This window comes from Thalassophryne amazonica, chromosome 17 (assembly GCF_902500255.1).
Source record: "Thalassophryne amazonica chromosome 17, fThaAma1.1, whole genome shotgun sequence".
Taxonomy (NCBI): domain Eukaryota; kingdom Metazoa; phylum Chordata; class Actinopteri; order Batrachoidiformes; family Batrachoididae; genus Thalassophryne; species Thalassophryne amazonica.
Window position 1 is genome coordinate 938838 of NC_047119.1, and position 16148 is coordinate 954985.

General features: G+C 40.9%; 1 protein-coding gene across 1 annotated transcript in view; it reads left to right on the forward strand.

Annotated features, from left to right (window-relative positions):
* LOC117529195 (calcium/calmodulin-dependent protein kinase type II subunit beta) overlaps positions 1–16148 on the forward strand; it is a 180496-nt gene that overhangs the window by 92875 nt on the left and 71473 nt on the right. Inside the window, exons 12-14 of the mRNA XM_034191899.1 lie at positions 3528–3570; positions 4385–4456; positions 14363–14443. Of these exons, the coding sequence (XP_034047790.1) occupies positions 3528–3570; positions 4385–4456; positions 14363–14443 (196 nt within the window). The remainder of the gene's footprint in view (positions 1–3527; positions 3571–4384; positions 4457–14362; positions 14444–16148) is intronic.

Here is a 16148-nt window from a genome sequence, read left to right on the forward strand (position 1 = left end):
TTCAGTTTGAGAACATGATTTTTAAAATTTTATTATTTGTTTTTAAAGCTCTTAATGGCCTAGCCCCCCAGTACCTGGCTGAGCTCCTTCATGTCTACGCCCTTGCCAGAGCACTGAGATCTGTGAATCAACTGCTACTGGTCACACCAGAAATGAGGCTAAACACTAAAGGTGACAGAGCCTCTGCAGGATTGATCGAGGTTTTTAAATCTACCTTAAAGACTCACCTCTTCTCGGTGGCTTTTATCCAAGTCTAAGTGGGCTTCTGGAAAAAAAATTATATATATATATATTAATTTTAATTATATTTTAATTAATTTATTCAATTCTGTTTATAGGGGCGGTTAAATAACCCTGTTCAGTAAGAAAAAATGCCACTCGCGGGATTCGAACCTGCAATTTACAAAAGCGCTGATTAACAGACAGAAACTTTACCACTGTGCTACAATCAATTTCTTATAATGGCAGCATAAAAACCCTGAAAGACGATGTACAGAAGAGGAGGTTTTCATCGTCTTTTATTACGGTAAAAAAAATGCTGTAATAACTGACGTGCATTCTCCAGCCCGTCACAAAAGCGATATATGTTTTTTTGTATTTTCACGTGAGGACAGCAAGCACATACACGCGCATCAGTTGTAAGGTCCTGTCCATCAAAACATGGTATGTATTCTGCAGCTGTGACGTCCAGAACCACAGATCTCTACAGCTGCTGCTGTTGGCAGGCAGCCACACCCCCTGTCCGTTCATCGCACAGACCAAGGTGTCACTCTGTGATCAGATAAGAGGCACCTCCCCTGCGGGGGGTGTGTGCACAAACCACACACATGCCACATGTTGGGGGGAGCAGGGGGGTGCACGAAACACATGTACATGTGTTGTGGGGGTGCTGACACTCTGGCATGCCACATGTGTACTTGGCAATGCCACAGTCGTGGGGACAAATTTCACAGCCAGATCGAAAGTGGTGGCCTGCTCACTATTTTTGTGCTAACAGCGTGAATGGCCACATATTTTCTATTAGATATTTGTGTGTGTCACCTGGAATTTGGCAGACACCTGCTGTGAGAGTGATCGAATGGGCTCTCACAGGGCACACGCTATCACACATAAACGCTGCTGCTCCCTGAAGAGCTGCAGATGAACTGAATCTGATCGGCAGCTTTCATTACTGTTTTAAAATGATTGTTGCAGTAATAAAATTAATTTGGCTGTGGTGAAATCATCAGCATGTTCTGTGTCAGAAAACATCATCAGAGTGGATTTAAAACATGAAACAGCAGCACATTAGTCACGTTCTTTAAGAAAAATTTGAATCTGTCGTTAAATGTAGATCTCATCTGAAAGCTTATCACCTGATTTAATAGTTTTCTGCCCAATCATGGCCATTAAAAAACAAGCAAACAAACATCCCAAATCATAACTGTGTAAATTTGTTTAAACTCATATATGGATTTTTTGTTTGTTTGTTTTTGGGAAGATATCATACAATGTATGTAGTTGGTTGCAATAAATACAGGGGTGTTGCTGTATTACACTGCTTGCAGGCATTATTCTTGATTTTGCACCCAGAGTAAAGCAGCGCACAGCACAAGTGTCATTTCTGACTGACACACTTGTTATTTTCAAGCCCGACACACATGGGCAAGTTGGTCTTAACATTATGTTGATGCTTTGCTGTTAAGAGGCAATCTATTACACTGTAGACCAACAGAAACCTGGACTTTGGTCAGCGCAGTGTATTTCTAGCACGGTGGTGCAAGTGCCTAGCGTGCCCGCCTCTCAAAGAGAAGGGCACCAGTTTCAGGCCATCTGTGTCCCAGTCGCCATATATATCTGAAACCCTGTCAGGATGGACATCTGGTATAATGTTGTACATTATTCAGATACACTTTACGTTGGATTGTACACGCAGATCCATTGACTCGCCAGAACACCTCTCAATTGAATCTGCTGTCTGAATGGCAAAACCTGAGGTTCCATTGCCACAGATGAGAATCTGTTGGTTTATTTCATGTTATGCCCAAAACACAGCACAGACTAATTCAGTGACTAATTACAGCCCTTTGCACCCTCCACCTTACTTGGTGCACATGTTACACAACTTGTAAATAGAAAAGTGGAATTCAGCACAATGCAGTTACACTTTGCTCTTTGGACCTTGGCCTATTGATTGTCCACGTATGGCCTTTAACCTTTGTGCTACAGTGGGTGCAGAGATTAAAATTGCTTACACACAATTCCAAAAAGGACCGTACAGAGTACACAGCTGCATGATGCTATGACAGTCTTCCTTGCAACCACAGCAAACAGCCAAATATGATACAAACAGGTGCAATTCTAGTACTGACTTTTAGAGCTCTGCATGGTCAAATCCCATCTTATGTCACCGAGATATTACATCCATATGTGACAAGTAGGTCTCTGAGGTCTTCGGACCTGGGCCTATTGGTTGTGCGTAGGACAAGACTGAAGACCAGCGGAGACTGTGCTTTCGAGGTGGTGGCACCTAAAATGTGGAATGCACTGCCTTTGGACCTACGCTCCGTGGACTCTGTTGAAACATTTAAAGTGAAGCTAAAGACCCTTTTGTATAGGCTGGCTTTTACCTAGTTTTTATGGTTTTATGTTTCTGCTGTTTTTAATTTCTCTGTTCTTATGTGAAGCACTTTGTGATTTCTACCTTGAAAGGTGCTATATAAATAAACCTTCCTTACTTACTTACTTACTAAAGAGTAGAGTCTGAAAACAAACCAGAGCAGCCTAGAGTTTGTCTGCCTAATGCCAGATAACGTAAATGAAAGTCAGCCACTCACCGTGCCTCAGGTCAGTCGCTGCTACCTGCAGAGTTGTGTGAAGAGGACAACAGAAAAGGGGAGGGGTGGGGGGTGGGGGGTTACACTGTTAGAAGAAATAAAAGCACTTCAGTATGGATTGGTATTTTCAAAGCCAATACAGATCTTCCATAAAGATACAATCCTCCAATCACATGTATCGCTAGCATTGAGTTTATGTTTGTTTATTTGTACAGTTGATATTTTTAAGTGGCCTTACAGTTTCCATGGAGCAGCATCTTAGTGGGACTGGACTTGGATTCCATGCGTAGACCCAGGTTGTAGATGTAGATAACTTGCATTTCCTTGGACAACATATTTAATATGCATTGTCCCAGCCAGCAGTAAAGGGGTCCCACCTGGGCTGGAAGAGGACTCTGTGATGGACTAGTGTCGCGTCCAGATGGAGTTACGGACTCACCTCTGCTTCAAGCTTCAGAATCTGGTGGGAACCACTCACCCAATGGGCCTCAGGGCCTCTATAGGAATTCTTCACAGTTTCCATCAAAATACCTACTATGAGCCTTTTGTTTTTAAAGAAAACCAGTTAGTAGAGTCACTGCTGCTCAGCACTGTGCCCACAGGAAAACGCTTCACATACTTCCCTACTTATTAAATTGATTTTACATTTTAATGTCCTTCTTGGTCATTTCAGTCTTATTTCACCTGTGCATGTTGTCTTTTCCTGCACAGGGTGCCATTTTGACCACCATGCTGGTGTCCAGGAACTTCTCTGGTAAGTGCTGCTTCATGACAGGCCGTAGATGAGATGTCATTGTCCTATGAGGACAGGATGACACGCCATCTGTCATATCTTCCACTCTTCACACTCAGGAACACACAGCAGGCTGATGGGCGGCAGTGTGAGAGGAAGCGGGAAGCAGAGCACAGATATGGCTTGGTTCTTCCTCAGTCTTAGATCAGACATATTCTGACCTTACGCTAGTCAACATTCACAAAGATGGATAGCCCATTCTGATTCTCTTCTACCTTTGAAAATAAACACCAGTTTACTGATCCCTACTGAATGCAACAATGGAACGTTTCATCTGGAATTGGGGGGAAAAACAGGAGTCTGGTCATTTTGAGGTCCCTCGGAAATTCAAGCACAAAATTTGTTCTCTAGCGTAGTGAGGAGTAATTTAATTTGGATCATAACTCAGTTTGGGTCATAGCTCAAAGTAGTCAGTTCCAGTAAAAATGTTGAATTTGGTGATGGATTAGTTAAATCAGTATGTATACAGATTGTTTGCTTAAATATGAAAACCTCAGAAAAATAGAGGAAATATGGAAAGGACAAAAGATGTCAATGGTACTGTAGCGCCTCCTTATGGAAAATTTGTCCATCTCTATGTCCATCTGTCAGTGCACATTAAAGCAGTAAATATAAAGTATCACATACTTGTGAAAACAGGTGTCAGTGTCCTTTTACTGCCGGCTATATGACAGTGCACCGGTTTTCCATCCACACTGGACATTTAGGACCACATGATTGTAGCTACACCTGTACTCCACGTGTCTGACGTGTTTTCTTGGTCTCTGTATTGTAGTGGGTCGGCAGACCACGGCGCCCGCTGTTGTCAGTGCCGTGGCTGGAACCACCGTCGGCATCGTAGAACAAGGTAGACGCTCCACGCACTCACATATTCCAGTGCTCTCTCTTTACTGCTGCTTCCTACACTCAAGTCAGACATAATTAAAGGGAAATCTTCCAGAGGAAGCCCCCTTTTGTTCCTTGTCTTGTTTTAATCTTTCTTCTGAAACCGTCTTTCCGTAATGCTTCTGAAACATCTGCCAAGGTAAGCAGCGCCATCTCTAAGTCTCTTCTTTTCTCTTTGCTTTGCATTGGCTCAGACTTTTCTGCTATATTATAGCATTGCTATAATACATTAAAACACAGCACAGCCTCTTTACATCAGTGGGACAAATACATTAATTCTGCTACCATTGTTGTAAAAGTGCTACTACACCTGAGAAATAGTGTCAGTTTAATGACACCAACAGTTTTTTTTTACGTTAAGCTATTTGACAAACAGTTCTCATAAAATGTGAAATCTTTTTGATTTAAATCCCCAAAATATGGATTATGATATGAAAGTGATGATATAAGTACTGTACACAATATTTGACATCTGCAGTTATTAAAAAAGTATTTGTTGCACAGCATGACAAAAGTGGAGCTTGAAGCCAGACTACTCAGCGGTCAGTTAGTGGAAAGTAGCTGGGATGTGAGCCTATTGAGAAGGACCCTTGGACTGCACAACAAGTCCTTTCTCTCAAACTGAAGCCTCAGTACTTCTGGTCCTTGCAGCTTCTCCTCAGTTGTATCACTGTCCGTTCAGTCTTACTGAGGCTCGTATCTCACTGGCACCAATGGTACCCATGAGGAAATTTGTGCAGTTTGGTGCGAGGTTCACAGCTATTCATCGTCCCCTCGCCTCAGTCATGCGCATCGTCCACGCGGCGCTTCATTTTTGAACAAACCGAAAAAATTGCTGTGATGAACTCCCTTGCCAAATCATCAGGCGGGCACCTCGTACCCCTCCCCACGCTGTCTCTGCTACTCAGAACGTGCGCAACTTGTGAGGGGTTGCTACACACTTTTCTTTTATATGATCAGAGAGGAACAGCGCTTCTGGAAGTGACTGAACACTGCAGCAGCCTCCAGCCATCCCGCCCTGCAGCCAACTGGCACCCACCCCACATGTGTACGCGTGCTGGGCTGGATGCACGAGCTTGCACAAACCACATTCATTGTGTCTGTTTATTTATTTATTTATTTTTCTGAGGACTGAAGTGGATTTAAGTTTAATGCTCCTGGTCAGCACACACACACTTCGGTGACGGCAGCATTACTGCAGAAAAGTAAACTGAGATCAAGACAGCATCTTTTTGACACATGTCCATACATTTTTCAACAAGACACCATAAAACCACATTATAATGCCCCCAATAGAGAACATATGGAAAATTTTGAAATGCAAAATGCCACAGTGACAACCCTGTAATGTTTGCAGGAACAATGGGACAAATTAACATCTGAAACTCACTTGTGTCCTCATTGCAAAAACATGTTTTTAAGTGTTGTGAGAAGGAATGGCAACATTTCCAAAGTGGTAAACGCCTTAACATCCCAACTTTTTAAATGCAGAAATGGATGTATGTATATTAATATATATACAGTGGTGGGCACACTTCTGATAATCCGATAACAGATAATTATCGAAGATAATGTTTTCATTATCAGATTATCTTTTTAGATAACTTTAAAAACCATTGTCGGACCAATTATCTTCCGATTAATTTTTGTCCGATAACTTTTAGACCGATAAACAAAGCTGAACAGCTACAAGCATTTTTAAAATCTAAAATCAGTTCAGCACCTATCTGTTAAAAGTTTTGTAACAGATGGACAGTTATACCCTCTGCTAACAGAAGAGACCTGCTTCTTTGAAAAGTGTCTATAGACAAAGGAAAAATGGCCCCAAAAAAAAAAAAAAAATTTAATACCATACCGATATGGTGGCAATATCACCTAAGTCATCCAGAGGGATACATTTTTAACTTATGGTTCAAATTTTAACCAAACTAATTTTGGAAGTTATTTAAAATTACTGTCACGTCTGAAGTTTTATAAAGTGAAAATATCAGATATATGTTTAAGTTGATATATGTTTAACAGTCCCAACAGTCTGTTGGGACTGTTTACACAGAGACTGCTACCTGCTGCTTTGGACTTGAACTAACAGTCTTTTTCAAGACTTTTTTACTTTTTTACCTTTTTACTTTTTTTTAACTTTTTTACTGTGCTCCAACGCCTAAGGAAGACCTCTAACGGTCGAAACATCGCGACGGAGCACTTTTATCAGCTAACTTTCATTAGCGTTGGCAGGCTAACTAGCTTGCTAACGCTTTCGTTTTTATTTATTTATTTTTTTTTATTTTATTTTAGCACCGTTGTCGTGCGTTCGCTGTTGTCGTGCGTTGCCTGTGCTGCTTCATGGCCTGTTTGGTGCCTTGATTGGGGCACTCCTTCTGCTGAATCACCTCTGGATTATTTGCACATTATTCACTTTGTGTGTTTTTGGGAATCCGCTAGCTTAGCGCAGCTACTAGCTCTTAGCCGATTTAGCATAGCGGCTTCTCCTGTCTCTCCCGCACTTTTCTGCTCTGGGTGTGAAATGTTTAGTTATTCCTCGGCCTCCTTTAGCAGTAACGGTACTTGTAATAAGTGCAGCTTATTCGTAGCTTTGGAGGCCAGGCTGGGCGAATTGGAGGCTCGGCTCCGCACCGTGGAAAATTCTACAGCTAGCCAGGCCCCTGTAGTCGGTGCGGACCAAGGTAGCTTAGCCGCCGTTAGTTCCCCCCTGGCAGATCCCGGGCAGTCGGGAAAGCAGGCTGACTGGGTGACTGTGAGGAGGAAGCGTAGCCCTAAACAGAAGCCCCGTGTACACCGTCAACCCGTTCACATCTCTAACCGTTTTTCCCCACTCGACGATACACTCGCCGAGCATCAAACTCTGGTTATTGGCGACTCTGTTTTGAGAAATGTGAAGTTAGCGACACCAGCAACCATTGTCAATTGTCTTCCGGGGGCCAGAGCAGGCGACATCGAAGGACATTTGAAATTGCTGGCTAAGGCTAAGCGTAAATTTGGTAAGATTGTAATTCACGTCGGCAGTAATGACACCCGGTTACGCCAATCGGAGGTCACTAAAATTAACATTAAATCGGTGTGTAACTTTGCAAAAACAATGTCGGACTCTGTTGTTTTCTCTGGGCCCCTCCCCAATCAGACCGGGAGGCTGTCTGAGTGGTGTCCAAAAAATGAGGTGGGCTTCATAGATAATTGGCAAAGCTTCTGGGGAAAACCTGGTCTTGTTAGGAGAGACGGCATCCATCCCACTTTGGATGGAGCAGCTCTCATTTCTAGAAATCTGGCCAATTTTCTTAAATCCTCCAAACCGTGACTATCCAGGGTTGGGACCAGGAAGCAGAGTTGTAGTCTTACACACCTCTCTGCAGCTTCTCTCCCCCTGCCATCCCCTCATTACCCCATCCCCGTAGAGACGGTGCCTGCTCCCAGACCACCAATAACCAGCAAAAATCTATTTAAACATAAAAATTCAAAAAGAAAAAATAATATAGCACCTTCAATTGCACCACAGACTAAAACAGTTAAATGTGGTCTATTAAACATTAGGTCTCTCTCTTCTAAGTCCCTGTTGGTAAATGATATAATAATTGATCAACGTATTGATTTATTCTGCCTAACAGAAACCTGGTTACAGCAGGATGAATATGTTAGTTTAAATGAGTCAACACCCCCGAGTCACACTAACTGTCAGAATGCTCGTAGCACGGGCCGGGGTGGAGGATTAGCAGCAATCTTCCATTCCAGCTTATTAATTAATCAAAAACCTAGACAGAGCTTTAATTCATTTGAAAGCTTGTCTCTTAGTCTTGTCCATCCAAATTGGAAGTCCCAAAAACCAGTTTTATTTGTTATTATCTATCGTCCACCTGGTCGTTACTGTGAGTTTCTCTGTGAATTTTCAGACCTTTTGTCTGACTTAGTGCTTAGCTCAGATAAGATAATTATAGTGGGCTGATTTTAACATCCACACAGATGCTGAGAATGACAGCCTCAACACTGCATTTAATCTATTATTAGACTCTATCGGCTTTGCTCAAAAAGTAAATGAGTCCACCCACCACTTTAATCATATTTTAGATCTTGTTCTGACTTATGGTATGGAAATAGAAGACTTAACAGTATTCCCTGAAAACTCCCTTCTGTCTGATCATTTTTTAATAACATTTACATTTACCCTGTTGGACTACCCTGCAGTGGGGAATAAGTTTCATTACACTAGAAGTCTTTCAGAAAGCGCTGTAACTAGGTTTAAGGATATGATTCCTTCTTTATGTTCTCTAATGTCATATACCAACACAGAGCAGAGTAGCTACCTAAACTCTGTAAGGGAGTTAGAGTATCTCGTCAATAGTTTTACATCCTCATTGAAGACAACTTTGGATGCTGTAGCTCCTCTGAAAAAGAGAGCTTTAAATCAGAAGTGTCTGACTCCGTGGTATAACTCACAAACTCGTAGCTTAAAGCAGATAACCCGTAAGTTGGAGAGGAAATGGCGTCTCACTAATTTAGAAGATCTTCACTTAGCCTGGAAAAAGAGTTTGTTGCTCTATAAAAAGCCCTCCGTAAAGCTAGGACATCTTTCTACTCATCACTAATTGAAGAAAATAAGAACAACCCCAGGTTTCTTTTCAGCACTGTAGCCAGGCTGACAAAGAGTCAGAGCTCTATTGAGCTGAGTATTCCATTAACTTTAACTAGTAATGACTTCATGACTTTCTTTGCTAACAAAATTTTGACTATTAGAGAAAAAATTACTCATAACCATCCCAAAGATGTATCGTTATCTTTGGCTGCTTTCAGTGATGCCGGTATTTGGTTAGACTCTTTCTCTCCGATTGTTCTGTCTGAGTTATTTTCATTAGTTACTTCATCCAAACCATCAACATGTTTATTAGACCCCATTCCTGCCAGGCTGCTCAAGGAAGTCCTACCATTATTTAATGCTTCAATCTTAAATATGATCAATCTATCTTTGTTAGTTGGTTATGTACCACAGGCCTTTAAGGTGGCAGTAATTAAACCATTACTTAAAAAGCCATCACTTGACCCAGCTATCTTAGCTAATTATAGGCCAATCTCCAACCTTCCTTTTCTCTCAAAGATTCTTGAGAGGGTAGTTGTAAAACAGCTAACTGATCACCTGCAGAGGAATGGTCTATTTGAAGAGTTTCAGTCAGGTTTTAGAATTCATCATAGTACAGAAACAGCATTAGTGAAGGTTACAAATGATCTTCTTATGGCTTCGGACAGTGGACTTATCTCTGTGCTTGTTCTGTTGGACCTCAGTGCTACTTTTGATACTGTTGACCATAAAATTTTATTACAGAGATTAGAGCATGTCATAGGTATTAAGGGCACTGCGCTGCGGTGGTTTGAATCATATTTGTCTAATAGATTACAGTTTGTTCATGTAAATGGGGAATCTTCTTCACAGACTAAAGTTAATTATGGAGTTCCACAAGGGTCTGTGCTAGGACCAATTTTATTCACTTTATACATGCTTCCCTTAGGCAGTATTATTAGACGGTATTGCTTAAATTTTCATTGTTACGCAGATGATACCCAGCTTTATCTATCCATGAAGCCAGAGGATACACACCAATTAGCTAAACTGCAGGATTGTCTTACAGACATAAAGACATGGATGACCTCTAATTTCCTGCTTTTAAACTCAGATAAAACTGAAGTTATTGTACTTGGCCCCACAAATCTTAGAAACATGTTGTCTAACCAGATCCTTACTCTGGATGGCATTACCCTGACCTCTAGTAATACTGTGAGAAATCTTGGAGTCATTTTTGATTAGGATATGTCATTCAAAGCGCATATTAAACAAATATGTAGGACTGCTTTTTTGCATTTACGCAATATCTCTAAAATCAGAAAGGTCTTGTCTCAGAGTGATGCTGAAAAACTAATTCATGCATTTATTTCCTCTAGGCTGGACTATTGTAATTCATTATTATCAGGTTGTCCTAGAAGTTCCCTAAAAAGCCTTCAGTTGGTTCAGAATGCTGCAGCTAGAGTACTGACGGGGACTAGCAGGAGAGAGCATATCTCACCCGTGTTGGCCTCTCTTCATTGGCTTCCTGTTAATTCTAGAATAGAATTTAAAATTCTTCTTCTTACTTATAAGGTTTTGAATAATCAGGTCCCATCTTATCTTAGGGACCTCGTAGTACCATATTACCCCATTAGAGCGCTTCGCTCTCAGACTGCGGGCTTACTTGTGGTTCCTAGGGTTTGTAAGAGTAGAATGGGAGGCAGAGCCTTCAGCTTTCGGGCTCCTCTCCTGTGGAACCAGCTCCCAATTCAGATCAGGGAGACAGATACCCTCTCTACTTTTAAGATTAGGCTTAAAACTTTCCTTTTCGCTAAGGCTTATAGTTAGGGCTGGATCGGGTGACCCTGGACCATCCCTTGGTTATGTTGCTTTAGACGTAGACTGTGGGGGGGTTCCCATGATACACTGTTTCTTTCTCTTTTTGCTCCGTATGCATCACTCTGCATTTAATCATTAGTGATCGATCTCTGCCCCCCTTCACGGCATGTCTTTTTCCTGGTTCTTTCCCTCAGCCCCAACCAGTCTCAGCAGAAGACTGCCCCTCCCTGAGCCTGGTTCTGCTGGAGGTTTCTTCCTGTTAAAAGGGAGTTTTTCCTTCCCACTGTGGCCAAGTGCTTGCTCATAGGGGGTCGTTTTGACCGTTGGGGTTTTTCATAATTATTGTATGGCCTTGCCTTACAATATGGAGCGCCTTGGGGCAACTGTTTGTTGTGATTTGGCGCTATATAAAAAAAAAAGTTGAGTTGAGTTTTAAAGTAATGTGCTAATTTTAAGGTTTTGTGAGCATATGCTGTGCCCAGCAGTGCATTATGGGTAGGATGATGTAATCTCAGTACGTTCACGACAGGACAAATGCATTTCAGACACACTGTTCAGGCTCCACAGATAACAGCATTAAACTCTAGTGCCTAAAACTCTCATGAATATATTCTCTGCGTTTATAGGCATTGGTTTTATATTTGCGTTTGTTAAATTCCACACATTTTAAATGTAGCAGACAGGGATTAGCTGGAATTTTGTTTTCAAGGCCTCTACTGCCATCTACTGGCCAGTAGTGTTCATGGCAGTATTTGCCCTAAGTACTAAGCGTCCGGTTATATCAGATGATTGTCAAATCAACTTTTTGGCTTTGCAAATGGCTTTTTTTTTTTTTTTTTTTTTTTTTACAAATGAAGTTTAAAAACAAAACAGTAAAAAAAAATAAATAAAATAACATTACAAGACAGCTCTGCAGTGTTTGCACAGGCACAGTGCGAGCGGGTTTGATGCTTGTAGCTCTTCAGCAGCAGGATACCCTCACGACGGCCGACCAGAATAATATCAAACAGGTTTGATTTTCATTGGACCATACGATCTGCAATCAGGAGGTGGTCCTGAGATGTTAAACACAGCTTGTTACTCCATGTACACTACATGATGGACGGGACGCGCGATTAACCTGAAACTTGGTCCAAAAAATTCCTGCATGAAAAATCATCTTGCAGTGTAAAGCACGTTTTACAACATCATAAAATCTGCGCACATTCGCTCCACATGCAAAACATTTTGCGAGGACACTTCCAGGGCTCCGTAAAAATGCCTATTTTTACAAATAAAAAAAGGAATATTTTACAAAAGGACATTTATCTGTAAACACCAACACACGACAGACATCACATTAACGTGTTGGTTTGCATAATGAATGACTGAACCAATCAGTGTTTAGCAGAGGCACTTTTACCCAGAATCCTTTGCCTGTATTATTCAACATTAAAAGATATATGCTATATTTTAACTTTGTACAAATGACAGAATTGACATTAATGGAGTTATTCTATCAGTATTAATGTTATTTATAAATCAAAACCATAAGTCAGTATGACTTTATTTTCCAAGACCTCCGCCTGACCGGAGCGTTGTGACTGATAGAGAGTTGGCTTTATGGCTGCTCTCAGAGTGCCTCTGTACTGGGAGCTCTGTAGTAAACAAGAGCTTCCAGCAGGGGCAGAACGTTCAAAGAAAAAAGTGTGGTCTCATTGTTTTGGTCTGTTGTGTTACTTTTAATAGTAGTAGAAGCTATTGTGGCATTAAAACTTAAATTGGTTTTATTAGTAGTTGTAAATGGTTATTGTAATTGGTTATCTGTAACTTCCGATACATTTTTGGGTGGTTTATTGTTTTATCTTTATCGAAGATAACTTTTCTGTTATCTGATTATCTGTTATCGAAGTTAATTTTTTGGTTATCTGTGCCCACCACTGTGTGTGTGTATATATATATATATATATATATATATATATATATATATATATATATATATATATATATATATATATACCACGGTCAGTGAGAATTCCATGTCTAACTGGCGTGCATTATTTTCGTATATACGCACACGTAATTCGGCGAGTTAAGTCGCTGTAATATCAGTCTGCTCTGGTCAACACCATAGCAACACACAAATCAGTTGGCGCAGATCAGCTGTGTTTTGACAGTTGAATGACAGAAACTCAATAAAACATGGATTTCCAAGTGAATTTTAATATTTTTGGCCAAAATAAAACGTTTAAGGAATGGGAAGAGGAGGAGAGCAAACGAGAAGAACAGCAAAAGCAACGGCGTAATGATTTAACATTGGACGAACTGGACAAGATTGAAGATGGGAAAGAAGAAGAGAACAGTTGCCAAGGATGAAAATATCTTGAAACTGGCATGAAATAGTCCCAAATACATAACGCATTTTTATCATATTCTGTGAACTTAAATAAATATTTGTGTGTTAGCTCACTGTGTGGGACTTCGTGGAGTAACATCACTCTGCTTCACGTCATGGTGTCTTAGACTCCGCGTCGTGCATTCAAACCATATAATGCACGGCTTCTCGTTGTTTAATCCTTACGTATATATTCAAGAAGTTGATCCAAAAAATAAACAAACAAACAAACAAAAAAAAAAAACCTCATGAAATATCTTTGTTTCATACTACGTGCAATGAAAAACCTCAAAGTAAATGTAAGGATCACTCGGGTGGAGGGTTGTTGGTTTTCCATTTTCCACACTGTCCCCACTTGTTCTGATTTGGGGTTGTAGGTTTTGATTGGCACTTCTGCCTTTTCTCACTTATATTATTTGTGAATGGCGTTTTAGCAGTACGGATGTTCTCACGGCAGCCTCGGATTATACTTGGACCCGCACTAAAAAGAAATGTTAAAAACACATTCACACTTTGGCAGCATGTCTTTGCACTCATGTTGTGACCCGAGACTCTAATCTGTGCTCTAGGTTTGGTCACGCTTCCCATCATCAGTGAATTTCACATGCAGAGTTAAAGTAATCCAGCTGACTCTGAGATTAACCGATCCATTATGACACACCTGCATTTCCATTCCACTTTCCTCATGCTTTTACTCCTAATCCTCATCTGTCTGCACCTACATCTGAATCGTTTGGATTATATGGTGAATCAGTTGGACTTTTTTCATGTGCCCTCTGCTTATCAGAGGCTTTGGGATCAGTTGGAGGAAGCAGTTGGATGGAGATTTTAATGTGTGTGTGTGTGTTTTTTAATCAGATGGAGGGAGGGATGATGCCTGTTTTCCTTGAAGGCTAGTTAAATGTGCAGAAATAGGCATCATCACTGTGTGTGTTTGTGTGTGCGTGTGTGTGTGTTCTGTCTGTATGTTCATTTGTAACCTCAGGTGAATTGTATCCTGTGTGTGCATGTATTACTGCAGTTGTGTAAGCAGATTTAGAGTGCTTTGGCCATCTGAAGGTGTATGATGTGTACTCTGCCATCTGAGGGTGTGTCCTTTTGCCTCTCTGCAGCAGCTAAGAGTCTCCTCAACAAGAAGGCTGATGTCAAGGTAAGTTCTCTTCCCCTCTCTTACTCACTTTTTCCCACTTCACCACGTCCCTTTGCCTCCTCTGCTGCCCTTTGCTGTCAGGATGTGTTTTACTTTGAGAGGTGTTTGTATGAAAGCCAAACCGTTTCTGTCCAGATCAATATTATCAATTAATCAATCAAGTAATGCCTGGCCTGCACTTTTCTGTTACTCTTTGTTTTTACGCTCAGAGGTGCATCGATACTGTTCTATGCTTTCTCACTTTTTCACACTTTGTGGCTGTCACATAATCTGCTATTTCAGCGGGTTTTGTGCGTTCCGGAAACAGCAGCTGCTATTGTGTCTGAAGCCAATAAGGCAAACACACTGAGGAACCCAAGCCGTGAGTGTCATTAATATCTGAACTGAAACAATCAGACGCAGGGTCGGACTGGGAACAAATTTCGGCCCTGGCATTTTTCCTCTGGACCAGCCCACTATTGGCCCGACGAATCCACCCCCAAACACGCACACCCACCCGTCCATACCAAACCCCCAATGAACAAATACTATACACCTAAACACCATGAACACACACCTAAACACACACTTTCACTGTCATTGCACCTTGATCATAGTACAAAACGCGTTCCCGGCGCCACGAGGGGGCGTCCTGATAACATTAAAGGCAATTACATATTTTGACGAAATTACAAGTTTAAATGACATATATATATATATATATATATATAAAACATCATGAGGTTTATGTCACAGAAATCTTACATTACAATCACACTGTAATCATTGTTAAATTATTTCCTTTTGCATTTATAATAAACACTTGTATTTATTTAGTGTTTGTTTTTCTGGTTGAAATAAGATATAAATAATCTACCAGACTTCAAAAAATATACACGTTTCCATGTTATTTGTCTAAAAATAAAAATGTCTGAGGTTCCTTATGTTAAACAAGAAATTATCTAATCTGAAATAACAGGTGGTTTTAATACAGATGAAAGGTTTTTAAAGAACCATTTATTGATTTATTTACCTATTTTAATTACAAGTGTTCTAAACTTTTTTTTAACAGTAATCAGAAATTTTGAGGTAACAACAACAAAAAAATGAATGAGCAGTCCTGTCACACGTTAATGTTTTGTACAGATCAGTGGTTTCTGCACCAATCGGATTGGTCCAATCCATTTTGTACAGATCAGTGGTTTCTGCCACGAGTCTTCCATGTTTTGGCCCAACGCGTCGTTCCTATTGGACAATGCGAAGATACGTCACAGCTCAGAGTGTCAAAAGTTGGCGCACCTCATCTCGACAGAACACCAGCTCTGTGGTATGCAGGAGATCACTTGGCCGAGCGTCTATACGTTCAAATAATAATTAAAAAAAATACTGTCATCACTCTTCACTCTTAGTCAGTCTCTTACAACAGTGCAGCGTAAATACATGAGCTTTCCAGGAGCGCACGTCTCCTCCGGTGCGCACTATTTTTTTTGGGGGGGGGCCCGCCCCCTGTGGTAAACTCATCGCCCCCTTAATATTTTTTTTTTCTGGCGCCGGGTCCGACAAAACAGAAGCAAATGCACACAAGCGGAAAAAAGTTTTTGTGTCTCCAAAGTGAGTGAGAGAGAGAGAGAGAAAGAGAGAGAGAGAGAGAGAGAGAGAGAGGGGTAATGTGTAACCACTGCTAGGATTCACACAGCAGCAAATTAAGGAGCTGAAGTCCGTAGCTGTTGCATTTAAAGATTAACAAAAGTAAAGCACAGTTAATTAGGATA